The following is a 24,712-nucleotide window of genomic DNA, read 5'->3' on the forward strand; positions in this document are numbered from 1 at the left end:
GCACTGTGAGCCCAATGGTAGAAAGCAAGGATTGGCTGAAGAATGCCATGTCCTCCAAGAACAGCCTCTGATGCAAAGGCCTGTCACAAAGCACCCAGGAAACTCATTAATAGGAAATCTCATTATCCTACACAATTGAATCTGGCTAGTGTTCAGATCTCCTCAATTCCCTTTGCCCCTAGAAGTGGACCCTGTGACTGGAGGGCAGGGTGATGGGATCCAGGGTCCTCATTTAAAGAGGGGGCTCAGCCCATTCTTCTCCCCATTTCTCAGCAGCTCCACTGCTTCTGGACTTCTGTGGACTTCATCCTGTCTCCTGTGCCCAGGCACCTTCTTCTCATTGGCAAGGCCTATGCCCCTCCACTTATCAGTTTCCTTTGTATGTCATCTCCCCCCATTAGCATGGTGCCTGGCACACAGTAGGCATTAAATAAATGTTTTTTGGCTAAATGACTGAGTTTGAGTTGTATCATCTCCAACATTATTAGTTTCCTTTCCTCTAACACCCTATGATTATTAACCTTTACCACTAGGGCCATGCCTGAGAGAACTCCCCTTCCACTTACCTCTAGACAAGCCACTGGGAGAAATAAAGAGCAAGATATACAGATAAAGCATTTATTAAGCTCTTATTAGATGCCAGGCATTCTGAGGAGGGTTCTTACCCTGTTTTGTGTTACAGGCCCCTTTGGTAGTCTGGTGAAGCCTATGGATCCCTTCTCATAAGACTGTTTTTAAAGGCATAAGATAAAATTCTTAGAATTATAAAGGAAAACAATTATATTGAAATATATCAAAAATTATCAAAATAATTTTTTTAAAAAGTTCATAAACCCAGGTTAAGAACCCCTGATCTAAAAATAGGAAATAGAACAACAGTCTAAGTCCATATTTTTCTGTAGACAGTGAGATTCCTCTCAGTCAAATACAATGCAGCTGTTTTACCCTCCTCCATTCCCTCCAAAATACAAGGCAAAACACAGAAGTGAAAATAATAGTTACCAGTATTTATATAGAACAGAGGTTTCCAAACTTATTTGACTTACCACCTACTCAGCAACCCTCCCTGGTAATCTACTTTCTTTAACCCTTTAATGATTTTCTAAGAAATTTGTATCATTTCAAAAAATACAATTTTTTAAATGCTACATCTTAAACTTAATAATTTATTTTAAATTTGTGGGATTTTTCTTGCATCGGAATTTGGATGATGCAATATTGCATCATGTAACTACATAATACTGCATTGTTAACAAGTCACTATACACACATATTCATGCCCATGCATGCTGAACTTCCCAACAATGCATGACATGACATGACACACTCACCTGCCAACACTTGCTTGTTAAAACCTGTCAGACGACTTGACCACTGATCAGTTATAATTGCATTTTGTATGTTTATTTGGAAAATAATGAAATCACTACAACTTTAACTCTGTTACACAACAGATGAAACATGTATGAAGTTTTTCAAAATCTTTTTCTCTTCTATCCTTATGCTTCTGCTGTCTCCTTATTTTGATTCAACACATCCTAATTGCACCCAAGGCTACTACTGTCCCTCCCTACCCCACCCCTGAAAAGTTCTAGTGTCCCCAAGTGGGCAGTATTGCACACTTTGGGAACCTATGTGAGAACTTTAAAATTAGCCAAACACTTTACAAGTATTACCTTATTTTAGCCTCACAAGAAACTTGGGATGTGGGTGTTATCATTATTGTCAATTTACAGAAGTAGAAACTGAGTCAGACAGAGGTTAAGTAGCTGTCTAGGGTCACACAGCTCATCAGTAAGGATCTGAACAGTCCTCCTAACTGAAGTGCTAGCTCTATCTACTGCACCAGGCCTGGACAGCCTATTCAGCCAAGATATTAATATAATTTTTAACTTGGGCTCACTTATTTGGCTTTTTCTGAGGAACGCAGATAATGAAAATAATAGAAAAAGAGGGATGAAAGGTGTACAGTGTCACAACTGGCTGTGGGAATACTACATTAGGATCCAGTGCCTGCAGAGGTACCAGTGTAGCATGAACCAAGGTATTAGTGCAAAGCTGTTTCTAGATAATTACAGAAGAAATGTGAATTCCACAGATCATCCTGGTCTTATTGGTTGCTGCCAGAGACGAACTACCAAGTGAGATCTGAAAGATTACTGCCAGCCTCAATAACAAGTTCATGGTGTCAAGCAGGTGGCACCCTGATCTGGAAAAAGCAAAAATCAAAAACAACTCTATACAGTCAATGCTTCTTCTGCTCTCTTACTCCCTCTAAGGTCACTCTGCACAGATGTTCAAAGACAAATCCTTTTCTAGTCTCTGAGTGTTTTTCTCTTGTGCCCTGCATGAATAACTGAGTTATCTTTCTTTTAAAACCCCTTTCCTGGCTTCTCTGCTGCTACAGCTCTGGTTACCTCCTTGGTCACATGAATTGCCATAGCCAGGAGGTGCTCACAAAGAACACCTGTTTATTCAGACATAGATGGTTTAAGAGTATATTGTGCTCTAGAGCTCCCAAGCCCTGTTATCTTTCCCAATAGTCTAATCCAGGATTTGATCCCTTGGTATTTGCTGAGATAGGCTAGCCCCATCCTTGGATTCTGTCCATCTGGGAGATTAGAATGCTAGTTCCCATTAAGGGTAGCTTCATGTTGTCACATTAAAGAAGAGGTGAGAAGCCTGTCCTAAGCAAATTAATACTAACTCTCTCCCCTTTCCCAACTGGGGACAAAAAGTCTTGAAGTCAAGCAGAACTGGTAAAGATCTAGAGATCAATGGCAAGAAAACACAAAATGTAGAATATACTGGTTTCTGCTTCTGGTTGCCCTCCTGTTTGATTTGTTTCATTATGGGCACAGTACAGATGTGCTACCTGCCAATTTAAGGCAGCTGAACATATTGCCTCAACTTATTGTGAGCTATCCAAGAGTGCTACCAAAAAGTTGAGGAAGAACTCCAGACTGGGCTTCAAACAAGTATAGTGGCAAAGTGAATTTTGTGATGACTGCAGAAAGTGCAGGTTTGTGCTTCTATCGCTACAGAGCTGAATGTACATTTACAATGACTACAATCAGGTCTCCACAGTCAAGGGCAAGAGGACGAGGCTAAAGGGAACAGTCTGTACTCTTCAAATTATCAGTTAAAATGAGATGTTCTTTGAAGGAGGAAAAGTGTTTCAAAGAGAAAACAAAAAAGAAAGGACCCCAAGAAGCAGACAGGACTCTAATCCAAATTAGGAGGTCAGAGGGTAGACACAATGAAGGGTGTGGTGTGGTGTGGTGTGGTGTGGTGTGGTGTGGTGTGGTGTGGTGTGGTATGGTATGGTGTGGTGTGCTGTGGTGTGCTGTGGTGTGCTGTGGTGTGAAGGGTTTCCTATAAAGTAGAGCTGAATAATTTCAGGAGGAAATATTTTCTTGTGCTCTGAGGGATCATGATGCCCAACCACAGGTGTCTCTTGGTGAGAGATCATACCATAATGATCAGAGGAAGAAGAGATAAGCAGCAGTTGTTAGTGGCTCCCTGATGAGGGGCATGAAGGTGACTATTTATCAATATGACCAAAAAGAAAAAAATGGAGAGATCTGCTATCTTGCCACGGCATGTATCCAAGATGTAACTAAAAGCCTTCATAGGCTTGCCAAACCTGATAACAACAACAACCCACTCATGGTGATTCATGTAGGAACAAATTATATTATTATAAGGAATGTCAAAAAAGTGCTAAGGATTTCATGTCCTGTGCCAAAAACTGAACACTTTGGTGGCACAGGTGGTGTTACCATTGTTTTTGCAGACTAAAGATATGAAACTTGGAAAAGAAGTGAAGTTGCAAAGTGAAATTCAGAAAAGAAGGCAAAGGTTTTGGCCAAGAAGATGGTGCTAGAAAATAGGCTTTCAATTTCTGGATCATAACAAGGCAAAGACTTAACAGACTCTTGAGGCTACATTATGCTGTGTGCCCAACAAGGACCAGTGAAAACACATCACTTGGAATTTCTTCAATTTGACTAAGAAGATTTTAAACTGGAAAGGGAATGGAAGCGAGGGAGGAAAATGACCACATAGATAAATCATGCCTGGTCCCAGAGAGGGTAGCAGGTAGGAGACAAGAAGAACAGGGGAGAGGACCAGTAATTCATTAGAGAAATCAAGAGGGCTGGGCCTCAGTTATCTAGGTTCATATGCACTAAGTTTGGGGAATAATCCATCAGATTAGTCAAAAAGACAAAAAGGGAAAATGACAAACGCTGGAGGGGCATTAGTACACTAACACATTGTTGGTAGAGCTGTGAACTAGTTCAACCATTCTGGAAAACAATGTGGATCTATGCCCACAACTGTTCACAAACTGCTCATAATCTTTGATCCAGTGAGAAAACTACTAGGTCTATAACCAAAAGAGATCATAGAAAGAGGATAAGGACCTATAAATACAAAAAATACAAAAAAAAGCTGCTCTTTTTGTGGTGGCAAAGAACTAGAAACTGAAGGAATATGTGTAAATTAGGGAATGACTGAACAAGTTATGGGATCTGAATGTGATGGTATTCTACTGTGCTACAAAAAAATGATGATGGGGATGGTTTCAGAAAAATCTAGGAAACTTGTATGAACATATATAAAGTGAAGTAAGAAACAGAATAATACACATACTAACAGCAATTATTGTAAAGATAATCAACTCTGAAATACTTGATAACTGTGATCAACACAACGACCAACTACTATTCCAAAGGAATTAAATGAAACAAGCTCTCCACCTCCAGAGAGAGAACTAAAAGACTCAGTGTACAGATTAAAGCATATTATTTTCTTTCTTTTACTTGTCTTTTTTTTTTGAAAGATGGTGAATGAGGAAATTTGTTTTACATGACTACACATATTTGTAATGGATCTTATTTCTCTTGTCTTCTCAATGAGAAGGAGGAAGGGGAGGAAGAGAATTTGGAACTGAAAATAAAATAAAATAAAAGTTATTTTTTAAAAGAAATATAGGTAATAAGCAGAGTGAACTTGAGACATAACATACAGAATCAAATTTGACCTCAAAAATACATAATTTTAACTTTTACTCAAGGGACTCAACATTTGTACTAATTGGAACTTTACTATAACAAACAAATTAGAGGAGAAGGAAATACTTTTCATAACTATGACTAAGGAGAGAATTTTTAACTGAGACTGTAGAATGACAAAATGGGCAATTTCAACTACATAAAAATGAAAAGGAAAATCAATATAGTTAGATGAGAAATATTTAACGGGGAAAAAAACTTTGGAGCAAGCATCTTTGATAAAGGTCTGATAGCTAAGGTGTCAGGAAAATATAGACATACTATATATGTATATATATAAATGTGCATATATACACATACATATACACACATATAATATATATACATACACGTGTGTGTCTCTTAAAGAGCATTCCCCAACAGATAAGTGATCAAAGGGAATAAGCAGACAGGCACACAGTTTTCAAATTAAGAAATGTAAACTATCAAGAACCATATGGAAGGATGCTCCAAGTCACTAATAATATTAAAATAACTCTAAGGTTTTACCATCAGTCCATCATATTGTCGAATCTGGCAAAAGATGAAAACAGCAACATCTAGAGGGGTTTTGGAAGCACACATACCCTGATACAATGGTGAAGCTGTGAGCTAGAAAACAATTTGGAAATATATCCCAAAAGTCAGTAAATTGTGCAGATTTTTTGGCTCAGTGGTACCATTATTAAGCCTATAACTGCCCTTCTCCTCCATCCCCCCACCCAACATGGGATCAAAGGCAGAGAGGAAGGACTCATATGGACAAAAATATTATATTACAAAAATAATAACTAACATTTATATCATGCTTACTATATGTCAGGCACTGTGCTAAGTGCTTTACAATGATTATATTATATGATAGCAGCATGTTTTGTTGTAGCAAAGAACTGGTAACAAAGCAAAAGCCCATTAAATGGAAAATAGCCAAACAAACTATGGTATATGAATGTAGGGACAGGTATAGGAATTGGACCAGTGGTTTGATTAGTAAAAGTTCTTCCCAGATAAGGAAACTCCTGCTACTAAGAGCCTATTGGCACCTTCTGTGCAACTTATAAGAACCTTAGAGTAAAAGGTTAAGTGATTTGCCCAAGATCACACAACTAGAAGATGTCAGAGGTAAAACTTGAGCCCAGGATTTATTGGCTTTGAGGCCACTGTTCTTTCCACTATTTCAAGCTGTCTCCATGCTGAATATAAAGGAATATTAATGTACCACAATAAAAGATGAATATAAAGAAATGAGAGAAACTTGGGAAGACATAAACAGGTGCGCAGTGAAATGAGCAGAAAGAGAACAATTTACATAATGACTATAATGCGAAAGAAAACAACTCTGAAAGACTTTCAGGACTTGGATCAGTGTAGTGACCACTCATGACTCCAGAAAACTGATGATGAAACATGCTTCCCACCTTCTGGTGAAGAGCTACATTATAGGTACAGATGGGATTTTAATGTTTCTGACTGATAATATTTATTTGTTATAAGGAAAAGCTCCTATGGGGATTGGGGCTGAATTAGTCTGTACTAATGAGATATCCAAAAGAAGGGAAGGAAAGGGGCATCAAGAAAATATTTTTTAAGCAAACAGAAAAAAAAAACCAAATCTCAGAAGGAGATATAAACAGGTTAGTTTTGCTATAGTCTTATTTTTTAAAGACTGAAACCAAAGTTTATGGTTTCATATACAATCTTCTTTTTTGTACTTTGCACATCAAAATGTCAGTCAGATAGTCAGACGCCCAGCATTTACAGCTTCCTAGGTGCCAGGGACTAACAAAGAAAGGCAAAAGCAGGATCTCTGCTCTCAAGGAGCTCACATTCTAATAGGAGAAATAGATATTTTGATAACTCTGTATGTACAAGATGTACAGTATAATGGAAGACCATATCTGAGAGAGAGAGAACTGAGAGGAAGGAGAAGAGAGAAGGGTAAGAAAAGCCTCCTGCAGAAGGTAAGATCTGAGTTGAATTTCAAAGGAAGCCAGAGAAGCTGGGTGTCAGAGGTAAGGAAGGTAAAGAAAATTTTGATATCCTTACTCAATTTAATCAATATTAACTCAGTTCATGGTGATTTTATGGGGATCAGAGATTAATGTCGGATTAAATAAAGACTGACAGGTATACTGTTAGATTAAGAGTTATATATGTTAGGGCCAAATAACCTCTTATGTATTAGTGATATCACTGCAGAACATAGGATAAAATCATATGACTGTCTGTTATAATTACGTTACATTAACCCTGGAGCTTGTTACTGTAACATCAATGCCCCTCACCTCTATGAATCATTGTCACTGCTCCCTGTGACATTTCCTTTTGCCCAACACTTCCTTATTTCCTAGGAAAATGCTGACCAAAACACCAGATGTTTGATTTCCTATGAAAATCTCTGCTGAGGTGGCAGGTGGAATGTCTTTTTCAAGAAAAAATCTGTGGTTAATGACATGGAACTAATGACTTAAAAGCCCGCTAACAAAGACGTTATGATTAATGCTTGTGCCCCTCAACCAATCACAGAATTTTCCTCACTTCTGGTGTTAACCAATCATGAAATTTTACTGCCTCATTCTATTTTTAGTGTGCTCTCAATCTGTATAAATACATCTTCAAGCAGTACGCATCCTTGGCCATGAGGAAGGTCTTGGATCTTGATTGCTTAGGGACCACTGATCTTCCTAAATAAATCAACTATTACTTATACCTCAGTTGCCCATTGTTGCTGATTGGAAATTTCGAGGCCCACAAGGAGTACATTCCAGTCAATGCAAAGCAAAAGTAGAGTTGCTGAGATGACTCAGTAGAGTCAGGAGTGTGTGAGCATCAGTAAGAAGGCCAATGTAGATGGACTGGAGAGTATTCAGAGGGAAGTGAAGAAGACTGGAAAAGCAAGAAGAGGCCAGACCATAAACTATTTTCAGTGCCAAAGAGAGGATTTTACATCGGACACTAGAAGTAAGAGAACCATCCACTGGAGTTGAATCAGACCTGCGGTTCAGCTGAATGGAGGACAGACTGGAGTCAGGAGAGATTTGAGGCAGGAAGGCCAATTAGAAGGTAATACTTCAAGCCAAAGGTGATGAGAAGTTTGTATAAAGCTGATGGTTCTTTGAGTGGAGAGAAGGGGAATCCTACAACAGATGGTGTGATGGTAAAAATTGTTTGGTGACAAATTAGATATGTAGAGTGAAATAAGAATGGGAAGTGAAGGATGACATCCAGATTTTGGGCTGGGGTCACTGGGAAGATGGTGGTGCCCTCAACAGTAATAGGAAAGTTAGGAAATGGGGAGGGTTTATGCAGGAAAATTAAGGAGTTCTGCTTTGGGCAAGCTGAATTTAATATTCCTACGGACATCAGATTCAACAAATTCAAAAATCTGCTGGTAATGCAGAACTGGATCTCAGTAAAAAGATTAGGAATGTATATATTGATCTGGTCATCACCTGCATAGAAATGGTAGTTGAACCTATGGGAGTTAATAAGATTACCAAACAAGGCAGTATATAGAAAAGTGGTCCTAGGACAGAGCATTGGGGGACAGTCATTGACAGTACCCTAACCTACAGAGGATGATCTGCCAAAGGAGACAGAAGAGGAATAGTCAGACAGGTAGGAAGGGAGTCAGGGGACAGCCATGCCACTAAAACCCATTGAGGAGACAGTATGAAAGAGCAGAGGGTGATGGACGGTGTCAAAGACTGTGGAGACATAAGAAGGATGAGGTTGGAGAAAGGGCTATTGGATTTGGCAATTAAGAGGTTGTCAGTACCTCTGGAGATAGCAGTTTGTGGAATGATGAGATAAGACTGCAAAAGGTTCCGAAGGATGTGAGAAGGGAGGAAGGTGAGTCCCTTCAATGGATTTCTCCCAGGAGGTTAGCCAAGAGGAGGAGCTATGTAATACAGGGGGAATGTTTGTGTTCGTTGATGACTGGTAAGTTAATATTACTCAAATACTCTGATGATGTATGATCTCATTGATCTGAATATTCCCACAGATCACAACTCACCCATGTTTGCCCCCTCGGCCACCTCTTGTCCGTGTCTTTCCACAAGTATGGACTACACCCAAAGTTTGAGAGGCCTCCCTCACCTTCTCTCAATGCTGGGAAGGGGGCAGTGGAACTTTCTGGATGTCCTACACCTACCATCCTTCATTCCTGATATGCCCATCTGCTCTTCCTACCATACCATTCCTCGATGAGATCTTTCACAAATGTTTTTCTTCAGAGTTCTACCTTGGTTACATGTGACATACAGCCTGCTCACACTCACCATCTGTGTGACACTCCCCTTTTGTTGTCTAGAGGCAGTGTTATCTTACTCCAAGCTCCACTGCCACAGAGTGGTACTCAAAGGATAATAGTATTTTTAATGGGGTTTTAAAAGTACCTTACAAAGCAAATATCTAACTTATTGGCACAAAGGAGAAAGATGGCTGCCAAAGGTAACACTGAGTTAGAATATAAATTTGTTTGTAAAATCTTATGAATAATTATGAGCAGTATCACCTCATAAAGAAGAGAAACAGTGGAGAATAAAACAAAAACTATTTTAAAGAAAAATAGCAAGACAGAGAACTAAACAAAGTCAACCCAGGGGCATTAAATGATAAAAATGGAAAGGGGACTACCATCAGAAGAAAAATTTTAAAGACTTGCAAAAATAATTAGAATAAACTGTTTTCTCCAACAAGGACAATGGAAACACCACAGGTGGACCATAACAGAATAACCCTGGATGTATTTAAAGAGTAAGAAGAAATGACAAGCAAAGCAGCCAGACTGGACCAAGCAGATATGGAGGAGATCCCTGCTAGAGGTAACAAAACGTTGATGTCATTGAGGGACCAATATATAAGGTATTATAAGGAGGAGAAGACACCAAAGGCGTGGGAAAAGAACCCAGACCTTATTAATAATGAAAAAAGGCAATGAAGCAAACACCAACAACTACTGACCTTTAGACCTACTCTCCCATCAATACAAAATCTTGATTCAAAGGTATCCTTCATGAGGGCATTAGGGAACAAGAAGCCTTTCAAAATCAATATTTAAAGATGCATCACATCTTTACCACTTTACAATTAGTGGAAAGATGTAGGGAATATAAGATGTAACATCCCATTAAACTTAACTATTTTCTAATTATTAAAAAAAGCATTTGATCAGATAGAACAAAATGCTGCCTTACAGGCCCTTTTACAACAAGGTGACTCCCATCCATACAGCAAAATCATTCAAAATTCTTTGAAAGATATAACAGAAACAAGCCTTTGATCATGAACATCAGGAGAGACATAAACAAGGAGTTGCATGCTACTCAGGAGGAAGAGTACCATAATAACAGGTGACAGGAGGAAAGCTAAGCTAACTTGTTCATTCTTCTTTTGAGATTGGGTCTCTCTCTTAGGCTGGAAGCACAGTGGCCACTGAAGGGTCTGATCCCACTGACAACTGAAGCTTTGACACTTTCTCCTATTTCACCTAAGAGCCCGGTCCAGAGGATGCCTGTACCCTCACAACACCTCCTGGTGCCCCTTCCCTAACCTAGTCTAATCTTACCTTGCTTCTGTTTTCTCTTCCACCAGAATGATCATTGGACTGGGAATAAGAGAACAAAAATCATTAACAAAAAGTTACAACTGAACAAAAATACGGAGATGTTGATAACATCTAGCTATCCTCAATGAGTTGAAGTCACCAGGGATGGAGGAAAAACATCCTAAGGCCCTGAAATAAATGGTAGGTATAAATGTTGAATTACTCTCAATGATCACTGAACAAACATGGGCAACAAGAAAAGTGCCACAGGCCTGGAGTGGGGTAAATGTTCACATTTTCATTAAAGAAGAAGGTAGAGTCCACAAACTATAAGCCAGTTAACTTGACTTTCATTTGCAGCAAGATTGTAGGACAAGTTATTAAAGGTATGGCTTATGAGTTTTTAGAAAGAGAAGCAGTGATTCCATAAGCCATTGTAGTTTCATCTAGTAGAGATCATCCCAGTACAGGATCATGTGCTTCTCTGAAAAGAGAAGAGGGTCTGAGAGAGATCAGGAGAATGCTGCAGATATAGTATGAGAAAAATCAAATTGATTCTATTTCGTAACTGACTCTATTCTGCATCACTGCTGACATTTTGTATAATTACTTAAGTCATATTTCTTTATCTTTGAATTAAGTTTGGAAGTTCATTCTTCCTTTCTTGAGTTTAGAAGGCATTTCCCTCTAAATCATTTTAATTAAGAAAACACCTCTCTACTACTAGCTGTCCTTGTATAATCAGAAGAAATCTGTTATCTATATGCCATTAGTCATTCTTCCTGGTACATTAAATCAATTTGAATTTCTTATCGACAAGATAGGACAGGTCACTGCTAGCACTTCATTCCCAATTTCTAGCCAATCATATTGTCGGCTACATCTCTGATGCTTCCGACTTTGACACCAATCATATTGTCTTCCCCATCTATGACCATGCCTTCTAGTTTTCAGATGCTTCTTTTGTCTATAAAAATGATGTCAGCCCTCATTCAGAGTCTTAGTTTGCTGAGGAGACTGAGAGTCTTATTGACAAATTTGTGCTTTGCTAACAAATTGATCACACTTAGAGCTTGTGCCTTAGTTTGTCTTAATTTCATTTTCAACAGTATGTTGAGAATTCAGGAAAGCATTTGATAAATCTCTCATACTGGATAAGATGGAAAGATGAGAGCTGGATAATAGTATACCTAAGATGACTTCAGAACTAATTAAATGACTGAACCCAAAAAAGTAGTTATTAATGAGTCAACATCAATTTGGAGAGAATTCTCTGGTCAAATATTCCAGGGATCTGTCCTTTGCCCTAGATAGCTCAATATTTTTATCAAATATTTGGATGAAGCCACAAACTTATGAGAACTAGAGATGACCCAAAGCCTGGAGAAATAACTACTACATAGGATGACAGAGTCAAGATCCAAAAAGCTCTTGATAATCTAGAACTGATGAATTTACCTCTTTTGTGTGGTGGATCCCTCTGGCAGTCCAATGAGCTCCTTCTCAGAGGCATGTTTTTAAATGACTGAATAAAATGCTCAGTTTTAGTTAGAGATTAGTGAAAATACAAATGCAGGGTTTTTTTCCACATCTAAATTCAAAGATTCTCTGAAATCTATCCCTGAATCTTTGGGGGTCCATGAACCTTAGTTTAAGAACCTGGGTCAGAACAATAGGCCAAATGTAATAAGGATAAATGTAAAGTTCTATACTTGGTTGCAAAAAAATCATCAGCTTCATGATTATACAATGAAGGTGAAGCTAGACAACAGTTTCTATGAAAGAGATGTAGGGGACTGGTAGACTGTACACTCAACACACAACAACTTAACAAACATTGATTCAAACTTGACAATGCAGCTAAAAAAGCTAGAGTTGGCTCAGGTTATATAGAGATGCAAAATGCCAACAAGGATGGCCTTGATCTGCTCAGGTTGGTCATCCCTGGTGTGCTGTGTGGAGTTCTGGAGTTCACCAGGTTTTAGGAGAAATGTGGACAAGCTGGGGAGACATTCAGAAGTGGGTGACCAGCATGGCAAAGAGTCTCTAGTTTGTGATACATGAAGTTCAATTGAAGGAGCTAATAGCTATATTTAACCTAAAGAAGAAAGAACTTAGTGAGGGGTATGAGAGCAGACTTCAAATATTTGAAGGGTCATCAAATGGAAGGGCTCAGACTTCTGTGTTAAGTCTGAAAGGCCAATGAGTTACAGTAGAACAGAATATGGATCAACTCTTCGTCACTTGTGCTAATTTTGGCCTAACAATTAGCACCAAGAAAACAGAGCCATCAGCCAGCACCTTACCATCCATAGGTGGAACCATCAGTTACAGTAAATAGAGAAATTGTGAATGCTGTCGATAAGTTCACTTACCTTGACACTATGCTTTGCAGGGATATACAGAGAGATGATGAGGTTGACGTTGTCAGAGCTAGTTCAGTGTTTGAGAGGGTCCAAAGTAAAGTATGGGAGATAAGAGGTATCAGGCTGTTATGAAGGTCTACAGAGCCATTGTGCAGACCTCACTGTTGTATGACAGTATACCAGCGCTATGCCAAGAACCTGAATCATTTCCATTTGAATTTTTTTTTGCACATAAAACTGCAAATCAATTATGTACAATTTGCTGTTCCTTTTAAATATACAACAAAATTATCATGTCACTTTTTTCCCCTTTCCCCTCAACCTCAGAGATGGCCACCATTAGACACAAATGTGTGTGTGTGTGTGTAAAATAATTTTATATGTATTTCTATTTATCAGTTTTTTCTCAGAAAGCAGATATAGCATCTTCTTTCATAGGTCCTTTGTAGTTAATTTGGGTGTTTATACTAGTTAAAATGCTTACCCACTAACAGCTATTCTTAAAGCTATTACTGTATACAACATTCTCTTGGTTCTGCTCATTTCACTCATCACTATTTCATGCAAGTCTATCCATGTTTTTCTAAGATCATTTAGCTCATCATTTCTCACAGCACAAAAGTATTCCATCATAATCACATACCACAACTTGTTTACCTATTCCCCTATTGACAGGCATCCCCACAATTCCCAGCTCTTTGGCACCACAAACAGAGCTGCTATAAGTATTTTAGACCATGTAGGTTCTTTTCCTTTTTCCCTAATCATCTTTGGAAATAACAGTAGTATTGTTGGGTCAAAGAGTTTAATAACTCTTTGGGCATAATTCCACATTGCTCCCCAAAATGACTGGATGAGTTCATAGTTCTATCAACCGTGAATAAGTGCCTCAATTTTTCCACAATTCCTCCAATATCTGTCACCTTTCCCTTCAATAATTTTAGCCAATGTGATAGGTATAAGATGATATCTCAAAGTTATTTCAATCTGCATTTCTCTAATCAATGATTTAGAGCATTTTTTTCATATGATCATAAATTGTTTTCATTTCTTTACCAGAAAACTGCCTATTCACATCCTTTGACCACTGAGGAATGACTTGTATTCTTATAGATTTTACAAAGTTCTTTATATACATGAGATATAAGACCTTTACTTGAGAAATTGTCTATAAAATTTTCCTCCAATTTTCTGCTTTCTAATCTTGGCTACATGTTTTGTTTGTACAAAAACTTTTAATTTAACGTAATCAAAATTATCCATTTCATACCTCACTCTGCTCTCTATCTCTTGTTCATTCATAAACTGTTCACCTACCCATAAGTCTGATAAATAATATGTTCCATGTTCTTTCAATTTTTTTTTTAATGTCTCTTTTTCTATCTAGGTCGCATATTCATTTTGACCTTATCTTGGTAAATGGTGTAAGATACTGGTCTATACCCAATTTCTGCCATACTGCCTTCCAGTTTTCCCAACAATTTTTACCAAATAATGAATTCTTATCCCAAAAACTTAAGTCTTTACACTTATCAAATATAAGGTTATTATATTCATTTCCTGCTATAAATTGTATGTCTTACTCTATTCCATTGATCTCCCTTTCTATTTATTAGCTAGTACCAGATAGTTTTGATAATTACTACCTCATAATATAGTTTAAGATCTAGTATATTAATTGTCTTAGGAAGATTCTAAATATCATCTGGCAAAGTAAGATACCAGACACTGAGGTCCTTTCTAGAGCTGAACTGTAAACCAGTTCTACTCCAGAGAACACAGCTCCAATGGGCTAGCCACACTGTTCAAATATCAAATGTATGCTTGTATAAAGACTTTTACAGAGGACTCACATGAGGTAAGCACTCACATGGAGGTCAGAAGAAGTGATTCAAATTCTCTGAAGAATTTGGGAATCGACTGTGAGACATGGGAGACATTGGAACAAGGCTGCCCAGCATGGCATGCCCACATCAAAGGTCTGTGTTCCATGAGCAAAGCAGAATTGCAGTACCTCAAAAGAAATGTGAGATGTACACATTTAGAGATATCTTCACTCCAAATGTTCATATGGACTAGTTGTGTTCAACCTGTGGTAGAACCTTCCAAACTCGTATTAATCTGATCAGCCACAGTTGGACACATTGTAACTTGACTCTAATATAGTGATGTCATTTGGGTCCTCTTTGAGTACGAAGGACAACCACCACCATATTTTTGGATTTTGGATTCCCGCCAAAGGAGGGATTTGTTTTGCTCCACTATGCATATTTGTGAAGGGGGTGGTGGGAGAAAGAGAAAGTAAATTTTCACTAATTGAAAAAAGTTTAATTTAATTTTTAGGAAGCCACAAAACCTAAGTGACATGGACTACATGGTTCCCTCTCACTGCAGCTGTTTAATGAAAGGCTGAATGACTTGTCAAGGATGTTGCAGAGAATATTTGCTCAGACCTCGGTTACACCAGAAGGTATCTAAGGTATCCAACTCTGAGCTTCTATGATTCTCCTAGCCTGGCTAGGTTCCACACCCAATCCTTTTGCTATGGTCAAACAACATAGAAGTTGTTTCTAAGAACTGGTGGCTGCTCCTTAGTTTGATTTAGGAACAAGAACTCCTATTTATATAGCACCTTAAAGTTTATGAAGAAGCCTCCTAACAATAACTCTGTGAAGTGAATAGTATGAATATTATTTACCCATTTCAGAGATAAGGAAACTGAAATGCAGAGAAAAAGGTAAATATCAGAATATTGAGTGTTCCAGAGTGTAACTTCCATGCCCATTCCACTATACCATGATGCTTTCATTTTGACCTGTAGGGTAATGCATAGACAGTCTGCACAAGTAGACTATGGGAAATCTGGCTGCATTGGCTCATTTAATCAAGCAGGGTGAGCACTTAACCATTCAGCAGCTATATCTCCCAACTAAAAGGGGTTCTGCCTCCATACTTCTGATTAAAACTAAAGCATCTGAAGGCATTTCATCCAACCCAAGGACGGCAGAAGCAAAGACAAGGAAATGGAAGAGACCATCAAGCTTATCTAGTCACAGACTAAGAACCAGAAGGAGCTTCAGAAGCCATGCATCCGGTCTAAAGTCCCACTGCTTCTTTTTACAGATGAGGAAAGTGAGTCAATAATCTGCAGTCAGAGATGAAGTGGCTGATTTAAGCCCAGGTCTTCTCATTCCCAGTGCTTACACTTTTCACTCTCCCTACCAGCCTCTCACTGTGCAAAGCACCATGACTCATGTGAAGGAGACACCAGCATAAATTAGAAATCAACCTAGCCCTTGAGAGGTTTATGATCTACAGAGAAGATAAGACAAGAACCTAAGTGGCTATTTTGTAAAAGAGGATAGAATATAAAATCACACAGGAGAGGTATAAAGTACCGTAAGAGTTCAAAGGAGGAAGAGATTATTTCTGACTGGAAGGGATCAGGAAACGCTTCTTAAAGGAGTTCTCAACTGAGCCAGATCTTGAAGAGACAGGCTTTTCCACAGGCAGGGGAAAAGGTGAGGAAGGCAGGGCATTTCCGACTCAGAAAACAAGGTGAGAAAAATGAATGGAGGCAATTAAGTCATGGAATATGCTCACCGGCCAGTGGGCAGTCCAGTTTGTCTGGACCACTGAGTACCTGAGAGGGCATAGTGTCACATAATGTTAGAAAGGTAGGCTGATTACTGAAGACCTTGGAATGCCAGGCTAAGGAATCAGGCATCATTCGCTAAGTGATGGTGTGCCATTAGCCTTTCAAGCCACTCACCTGAAGGCTAACTCTAGCAATTACTAGGCTTGCTTCCCACAGGAGTAACTGCCACCAACCACAATCCTACACTGAATGGTGGTCCCAAAGGTGTCTCTGTTTCATCTACAACCAGAAGAAAGGAGGAGGAGGAGGCCATTTCCTCCTCCAGATATCCCTTGGATCTCAAAAGGTTTAAGACAGATGGAAATGGGGGTAGATGGATTTCTCCTCACATCCCAGTAAATCCTGATGAGAACCCAGCAAAGCAGGGAAAGAAATAGGGCTGGGCTGATGTTTTCCCACGGACTCCCAGACTCAGCTACATTATGAACTACCTAAATATTTCCTGGGTCTTCCTTTGTCCGAACTAAATCCTAAAATTTCCATGCTAGGAAAAATGAAATGCAGCCCTCACTCCATCCCACTATGAGCAGCAACTGTATTCAGTAACATGTAAACAGCCACCCCCTTTAAAATCCGCCCCCAACTTGTTACCACTCCCTCAGAAGCTTCATTGACACAAACTAAATCCCTTATAGACTGGAGCTCAACAAGGGGAACCCCTCACAGCTCCAAACCAACCCCTGGAGACATTATCTAATGATCACATCACCACAGACCTCCATCACACACTTAACCTACATTTCAGATCTGCTGACCAGTTTCCTCTCCCTGTCTTGCTTCTTGTCTGGGCAGCTCTAACTAGTTGCAATTGGGGCCAGGGGCAGGGAGAATAAAGAGAAAGCCCTTTCTGGCTGAATTGAGTCAAGTTTTCATAAGCAAAATGAGGTAAAGCCTCATTCATTACACTCCCCCAATTTGGAATTGGTGGGGCTTTGGACAGGAGCTTTGAGGAGTTTGCTAAGCAAACAGGGCAGGATTGGTTTGGGGGAATGTTTCAATTTTAAAAAACAACAACAGTTTTTGAACACTTTAGAAGCTCTTATGTACTTATGTAATCAGTGACAAATCCCTCATATTCACAAAAGTACATCTTTTACTTGTTAACATAATGGACTAGCTTCTGCCACTGAATATACTTAGAAAGAATAAAGGTGTAGATCTTTCAACATATCTGTTAATTCTGGAGGTTCCGCACAATGTAAACAAGACAGCACTGGGCTTGGGAGTCGAGTCAAGCAAAAACTAGGGATAAGCAAGAGAAGTGAAAAGAGATAAGCTGCCTACAAGCCAAACCAGATCCAGAAGGCTCTGGAGGAGAAAGTGAGGCTGGTGACCTTGCACAGTCCTCCCTCCCTCAAAACAAAGTCAAGTGCAAGTCATGTCATCATTTCTCTGATGGCATGGTCTTCTTCAGCAATGAAAGACGAACGTAACAGCCAAATGTATAGGGAGTGGGACCCAACCATGGACACTTGTTTAAATGACTCTGTGTAGGGGCACATGTTCTTAATGACATGGAACACAGGAATCTAAGAGCTGAAGGTGTAATGGACAGAGCACTGGGCCTAGAGTCAGGAAGACCTGAGTTCAAATCTAACCTCAGGTACTTACTAGCTATGTGACTCTGGGCAAGTCACTTAACATGCCTGCCTCAGTTTCCTCATCTGTATAATGTAGATAATAATAGCACCTACCTCCCAGGGTTATTGTGAGGATCAAAAAGGATAATATTTGTTTAAAAAAAAAAAAACAAACACTTAGCACTGTGACTGGCACATAGTAGGAACTTTATAAATGCTTATTCTCTTCCTCTCCTTTTCTGCTAAGTCAAGTTACACATATTATAGTAAAAGCCCAAAGCCCCTGGTGGATCACCAATGACCCACTGGGGCACCATTTTCCAACCTTGTTTATGACACAAGAGAACTGATTGCTAGTTCTAACTCTGCTACAACTAGCTATGTAACCTTGGCAAGTTACTTCTTCCCGGGGCCTCAGTTTACCTGATTTGTCAAATGAGGACGTTGGGTCTCACATGATTTCTAAAGTGGTTTCCACCTCTAAAATCTTATGAATAAGTTTCAGTGAAAAGTGAAAGGAAGGTTTGGGCCTGATTGCCTCAGCACCCTTAGACCAACACTGCCACCTACTGAACATATACATCATGGTCAAGTAAGAAGCAAGGGGCAAAACAAGGACTGAATCGGCAATCATTCATTCATTCATTCATTCATTCATCCAACAAATATTTCTTGCTCACCAGCCAGAAGTAAACTTTGTGCTATACATCATGGGGAATAGAACAGAAGACAACAATCCCTTCCCCTCAAGGAGCTTACAAGCTATTTGGGGAAACATGTAAATCATAAGGTAGCATCTTATGTCCCAAATGAGTCTGGAACAGAGAGGGAATTTATATAGTCAGGGAAGGCTCTGTCAAGATAAGAAGATTTAAACTAGACCTTGAATGGAAGTTCAGATTTGGCTGGGGAGAAGGTGTGCTTCATTAGCATTAAAGGGAAAAAATAAAACTGTAAGTTTGGGGGGGGGGGGAACCAACTCTAAAATATCCCTAATCCAATCATAAATTGGTACAAGCGTTATAGGTCTAACTTGCCCTCCCCCCTTCCTGTGTAACTAGTCTTGAAACCTAAAAATCTGAAGGGATCAGAGTTTCCCAGTGGCCAGATAAGATTGATGACTTGCACAGAAAACCTCAGGCCCAGGTCATAGACTAAGCTAATCAGTATTCTCCTTGTTCCTATCCTAGTTGGAGATATTTCGGACAATAAATACAGTATGAACTTTTCTGCCTTCTTTTTAGAGGTGGAGAACTAAGGCTGTGGAAGAACACTGTGAGACACACCTGATGTACTGATTGCTGAACTGCTTTTTTTTCCTTTCCTTTTTAAAATTTATTATAAGGGATGGCTCACTGGGATGCAGGAAGGGTATATTTTAGGGGGAAAAAAGATGATGTAATAACAAAATATATGAATACAAATAAGACCTCTTTAAAAAAGAAAAATGGCAGAAGCAAAGGCTAGAACATAGGAATTAACACAGCATTTTATGGGAAAAATTACTAGACTAGTCTGGTTAAACCAGAGTTTGTATGAGGGATCAGAAAGCAACAGTGATCAATCCGGCCAGACCATCAACACCTCTCACCTGGACTACTGTAATACCTTCTTAATTGGTCTCTCTGTTTCCAGCTTCTCCAGGGGTGGGGAATCTGTGGCCCTTTGACTGAATCCAAACTTCACAGAACCAATTTCCTTAATAAAGTCAAAAGGCCAAGCCCAAGGACCTAGAAGACCATATGTGGCCTCAAGCCTGCAGGTCCCCCACCCTGCCCACCCTCTCTAACTCATCCTTCTCACAGCTGCCAAAAATCAACTTTCCTGACAATGTCCCTCCACTCCTCACAAATCTTCAGGGCTCTTGATTATTTCTAGGACAAAATTCAAACCCCTCAGCCAAGTGTGTAATGACAATCTAGCTGCAGTCAGTTCTTCTAGGTTTACTTCACCTTACTCTCCTCCATGTAACTCACTCCACTCCTGCCATATGGTCCAAGTGCCATTCTCTGAATTCAATGCTTCATTGCCTTCTACCATGCCCAGAATGCATTCCCTCCTCACTCCTGCCTCTTCCACCAAGGTTCAGTTCTGGCGCTCCCTCCAGTGGGAAGCTTTTTCTGCTGTTCCTAGCTGAGAGTGCTCCCTCCCTCCCTTCCTCTATTGTCTGTTTCTTTTTTCGTTTTTATCTTTGCACATAGTAGGCATTTAGTTACAAATTTTCACTGAATTTAGTTGGTGTCATGTTCTGGAGAATCCTAAATACCAAGCTAAGGAGTTGGGTGTTTATACTATTATAATAATAACAGCAATAATAATAATAGCAATAATTGTAAAATGTCAGCTATTATTATTGTACAGACAGTAGGGAGGACCTAGAGATTTCGAAATAGAACTCTGAGCTAGGAAGATTGATCCGACAGCTGTGTACAGCAGACAGCACGTTGGACTTTGAGGTGGAGGGTCTAGGTTCAAATCCTGGCTATAACATTTACTAGCCGTATGATGATGGGCAAATCACTAATCCTTCTGAACCTTCATTTCCTGAATAACTGGATAACCTCTGAGATCTCCTTAGGCTCAAAATCTATGTATAGACAGAAAACCAACTGGAAGTCTAAGCACTCAGTCAAAAGGAGATGAAGAAGGCCCCAAGCTGAGAGGCTGCTGGTTGAATTGAGCTGGTTTCCATCTTTACCAAGACCTCCAAAAAACCCTGCATCCCCCACCATCTCTGGGCTTCAAGCCTTACCTCCTTCACAAACCACAGTGGTATGAAATCAGCATCAGCACGGCAGAGAGGACCACAGCTCTGAGACTCAGGGAACCTGCGTTCTAGGTCAGGCCAGACACTTACTACCAGTATGCCTTTTTGGGAGCAAGTCATTTTCCTTCTCAAGTCTGGTTCACAGTCTTTAAAATGGGGCAATAATTCTTGCTCCACCTACCTTCCCGGGGCACCCAGAGAACTAAATGAGAAATGTACATGAAAATGTGGTACCAATAATAAAGAGCTACACAAATGAAAGTGAATGATTACTGTTACTGAATGAGCTGAGCTCCCTGAGGCCAGGAACTTTTTTGATTTGGGGTTTGTTTCCCCTGCTACTTGGTTATTCATATGCTAAATACAAATCAGGATACACATGCCTGGAGAACAGGGATCATTGTTGCCTTTCTTTGCCTCCCCAGCTTTCAGCACTGTGCTGGCATGCAGTAATCACTTAATAGATGCTTGTGCAGTTGAAGCAAATTTAACTGCAGGATCTCTATTTAATATCTCTGAGTTTTAAAATGCTGTGATCCTCTGATGCCCTGATTACTCAGCCCCACATCCAAGTTTCCCTTTTCCAAATTCCCCTATCATTCATTACGGTAGCAAACACTACGCCATTACACCCTTTTGGTATACTAGTTCTTACAGGCCATGCCTCTGCTGCTATCTCATCCAGGAATTTCCCTCTGGAACACTGAATCATCCATTTGGTCTTTTCAATCTAGAATACCCCACCAAAAAGCCTCCCTCCCTTCTCCCACTGCTGTGTTCCTCCTTGGGCCTACACTTTGTGGAGGGGCCTATGATAGCCTTTCTTACCCCCCCAGCCCTATTCCTGACTTCCTGACTTCCAAACCATGCATCTCAGAGGGGTTACTCTCACCTACCTCCTTCCCTTCTCAGCTCATAGACTGTCTTTCTTTTTGCTTGTTTTTGAATCCCCAGCCTTATCTCAGTGTCAGGCACATATAAGCAATTAATAAATGTCCATTTAATGTCTAAAGCAGATTCCAAGCACCCAAAACAATCATACAGTCAAGAAGCATTTACCTTATTATGTGACAGTAGCTCTGTGAAGCAGCTGGAGAAACAAAGCAAGACAAAACAGCTCTCCCTGCCCTCAAGGAGCTCACAATTTAATAGGAGAGACAACTTTTTCAACTAATGGATGAAAGACTCCAAACTCCCTTTAACCTTGGCACCTAAACAATTCATCCTAAGTGATATCGGGAGAGGGACAGGGGCCTTCTCTTTCTCATGAGGTCACCCAAAACTTTATTTGGTGACACTTACCCCTGGAATCTCTAAAAGTCCAGCAACCAGAAGAGGCAGCTTTAAGGCAGCCACACTCCCAGTGACTCCCACAAGAACATGGATATTTTTCTTCATTGAAGATATAGCTGTTCCAGATGCAGGCACTGGCTCAGATTGAACTACAAAAGCATCAGGCTCTGGAGAACGACAAGCCCTAGACTCCATGAGGTACCGTGGCAGCAATGTGCAGGACCTAAAGACAGAGGAAAGACCATATTTTCAGTTCTCATCCCTGACAAAGAGAGTCAGAACCACCCAACGGGGGCTAAAAATTGCAGCCAGAAACCTTGTTTATGTTTGTAAACAGCATATTTAAAGAGGAAAACACTGTACAGAGAGGCACTCTGCCAACACCAGAGAGGCAAACACCACTTTTGGTTGGGAAGCAAGCTGATACAGTCTTTCCAAATTCCTAAATTCCTCTGGGACACTCTTATTGGTAGGGAGTCATCCTGGGTTTTTCTGCTTGTTTTTTCCCCACCACTTAATATGCCATCCATGCCAGCCCCATGCCTCCAGAAGTCCTAGTTTTCCTTATCCTAACATTGTGCCCTCTGAAACTCTTGTTCCATTATTAACAAACTGCCCTTCACATTAGGCCTAGATTCTCTCCCTAGAAGCTACTTTATGTTTACTTATATATGTACATGTGGTTTCTTCCCCAAAATAAAGCAGGGATTATTTCATTATCTCAGTATCCTCAGTAAATAGGATAGCATACAACAAGTGCTTAATAAATGTTTGTTGAATTGAACTGAACTTCTGTGACTGAAGAGGGTCAAAGGCTACCATGTCAAAACCTGCAAATTTTGCTGGAAAAGGACCAAGAAAAGCCAGTCACCTAATGATCATCTACTGAATAACTACTAGGCCCTGTGAAAGTAATGATAGGATATATAGTTCTCTCACAGAGCTTACAATATGTGGGGACAAGATTCATACACATAAGAAACCATCTCTGAACAAGATGATGTGGCCTACAGTGCTAATATGGATCATAAGCTAAATTTAAAGCCGAAGAGCTCAACATTGGAGAGTTGTGAGCAAAAGGAAGATTCCAACAGAATTTAAGCACCTTAAGGGTAGGGACTATTTCCTTTTTTGCCTTTATATCCCATAGTACACTGCAAGTGGTAGATGCCTAATAAAGTAAAATGCTTGTTGAATAAATGGAAACACAACACCATAGAACTGAACTTAACAACATCTAAAGAACCTGCCATGGAAGAAACTGGATGCCCACTGGAGAACTTACCTTCTCTCCTAACAGTCTCTGGCTCCCCATGGTCATCTGTAAGGAAGAGAAACCCCTGCCTGACACCTCCCTACACCCAAACTTCTAACAAAAAGTGGCGCAGGCAAAGAGAATTTATACACAAATTATTTTCTGGCTCTTTGGGCTTCTACAATCTCCTTTTCCCATAAAGATCTCAAGAGGTCAGACTTTTCAGAGCAGTAGTTGAGAGCGCTGCATTATCATGTGTAGTGCAAGCTAGTGCCAGCCTGATATAACTTATCAGTGACAAGGTCTTCAAAATACCAGTGGCCTTTTAGCCTGGAATATGCTGCCCCAGGGGTAGAGACATGGGTAGGACTGCCCAGTTGAAAAGCTAACCACCAAATGAATGTACTAAAAGATGACTGAGTAATAAGAAATGGATGATATGAATTGAAAGAAACATCTGATGCAGGATGAAATACGTAGTATTTACACTGCCTGTCAAGGGGCTGTTTTGTTTTGTTTTCCATTTGTTTGGAGGGCTTGGGGGAGGGGAGGGAGGTTCTTTGTGACAAGGCAGGGTTCAGTCCTGCTGTGGAACTGGGAAGGATGATACCCAGTTCAACAGACAAGATTTGTGAAAGACAGACAAAGGAAGTCAAATGGAAAGTAAAAACAGGCCCAGCCTGAAAGAGGTTTATATTCTAGAGGAAGCAACATGTACACAGATAAGAAAACACAAAGTAATGGGGTGAGGGAGGCTCAGCTCATAGTTGTAATCAAGGAAGACTCGGAATGCAGACATGACTGTATTATGATGATGTAAAAACAAAAGGAAACAATCTATCTTCTTTTAAACATAAGTAACCACTGCTAGGGTACAGGGAGTCATTCAAACAGCTGCGCTGGGAAAGCCAGTCTTGCCTGCTGGTGGGAGAGCCTGCTTATTCCCAGCACTTCTGCAGCTTGTCCTCCTGACAATAAGACACTCCCCCCTCCTTGCCATCCCAAGGGAAAGAAGAAGTGGATTCTGTGCTTTAGGGGAAACAACCAAAGGCTGTACCCCAAACCTGAAGCCAATGTCAGTCAGACTGAGCAAGAGTAGAGAGGAGCTCTCGGTTTCTGTTTGGGGACTGGGCTTCATCTCAGTGTCTCAAGAGTTTTTTCACATCGTGTTATCATCATCACCAC

The 24,712-nt window shown here is 40.0% G+C and overlaps 1 protein-coding gene and 1 long non-coding RNA gene across 9 annotated transcripts in view; one reads left to right on the forward strand and one right to left on the reverse strand.

The window, feature by feature from the left end:
* PPCDC (phosphopantothenoylcysteine decarboxylase) overlaps positions 1-24,712 on the reverse strand; it is a 52,804-nt gene that overhangs the window by 23,062 nt on the left and 5,030 nt on the right. For 4 of the 8 annotated variants that reach the window (XM_072628318.1, XM_072628315.1, XM_072628319.1 and 1 more), the window contains exons 2-3: positions 22,282-22,495; positions 10,630-10,668 (exon numbers count right to left, since the gene is read on the reverse strand). In XM_072628318.1, the coding sequence (XP_072484419.1) occupies positions 10,630-10,668; positions 22,282-22,467 (225 nt within the window). In that variant the 5' untranslated portion in view covers positions 22,468-22,495. The remainder of the gene's footprint in view (positions 1-10,629; positions 10,669-22,281; positions 22,496-24,712) is intronic. The other 4 variants (XM_072628321.1, XM_072628316.1, XM_072628317.1 and 1 more) reach the window with 1 other exon arrangement.
* Positions 10,429-17,798, forward strand: LOC140517237 (uncharacterized). Its single transcript, XR_011971518.1, has 2 exons — positions 10,429-10,809; positions 15,318-17,798. It is a non-coding gene; the product is annotated as an uncharacterized lncRNA (long non-coding RNA).

This window comes from Notamacropus eugenii, chromosome 1, assembly GCF_028372415.1.
Source record: "Notamacropus eugenii isolate mMacEug1 chromosome 1, mMacEug1.pri_v2, whole genome shotgun sequence".
Classification (NCBI taxonomy): domain Eukaryota; kingdom Metazoa; phylum Chordata; class Mammalia; order Diprotodontia; family Macropodidae; genus Notamacropus; species Notamacropus eugenii.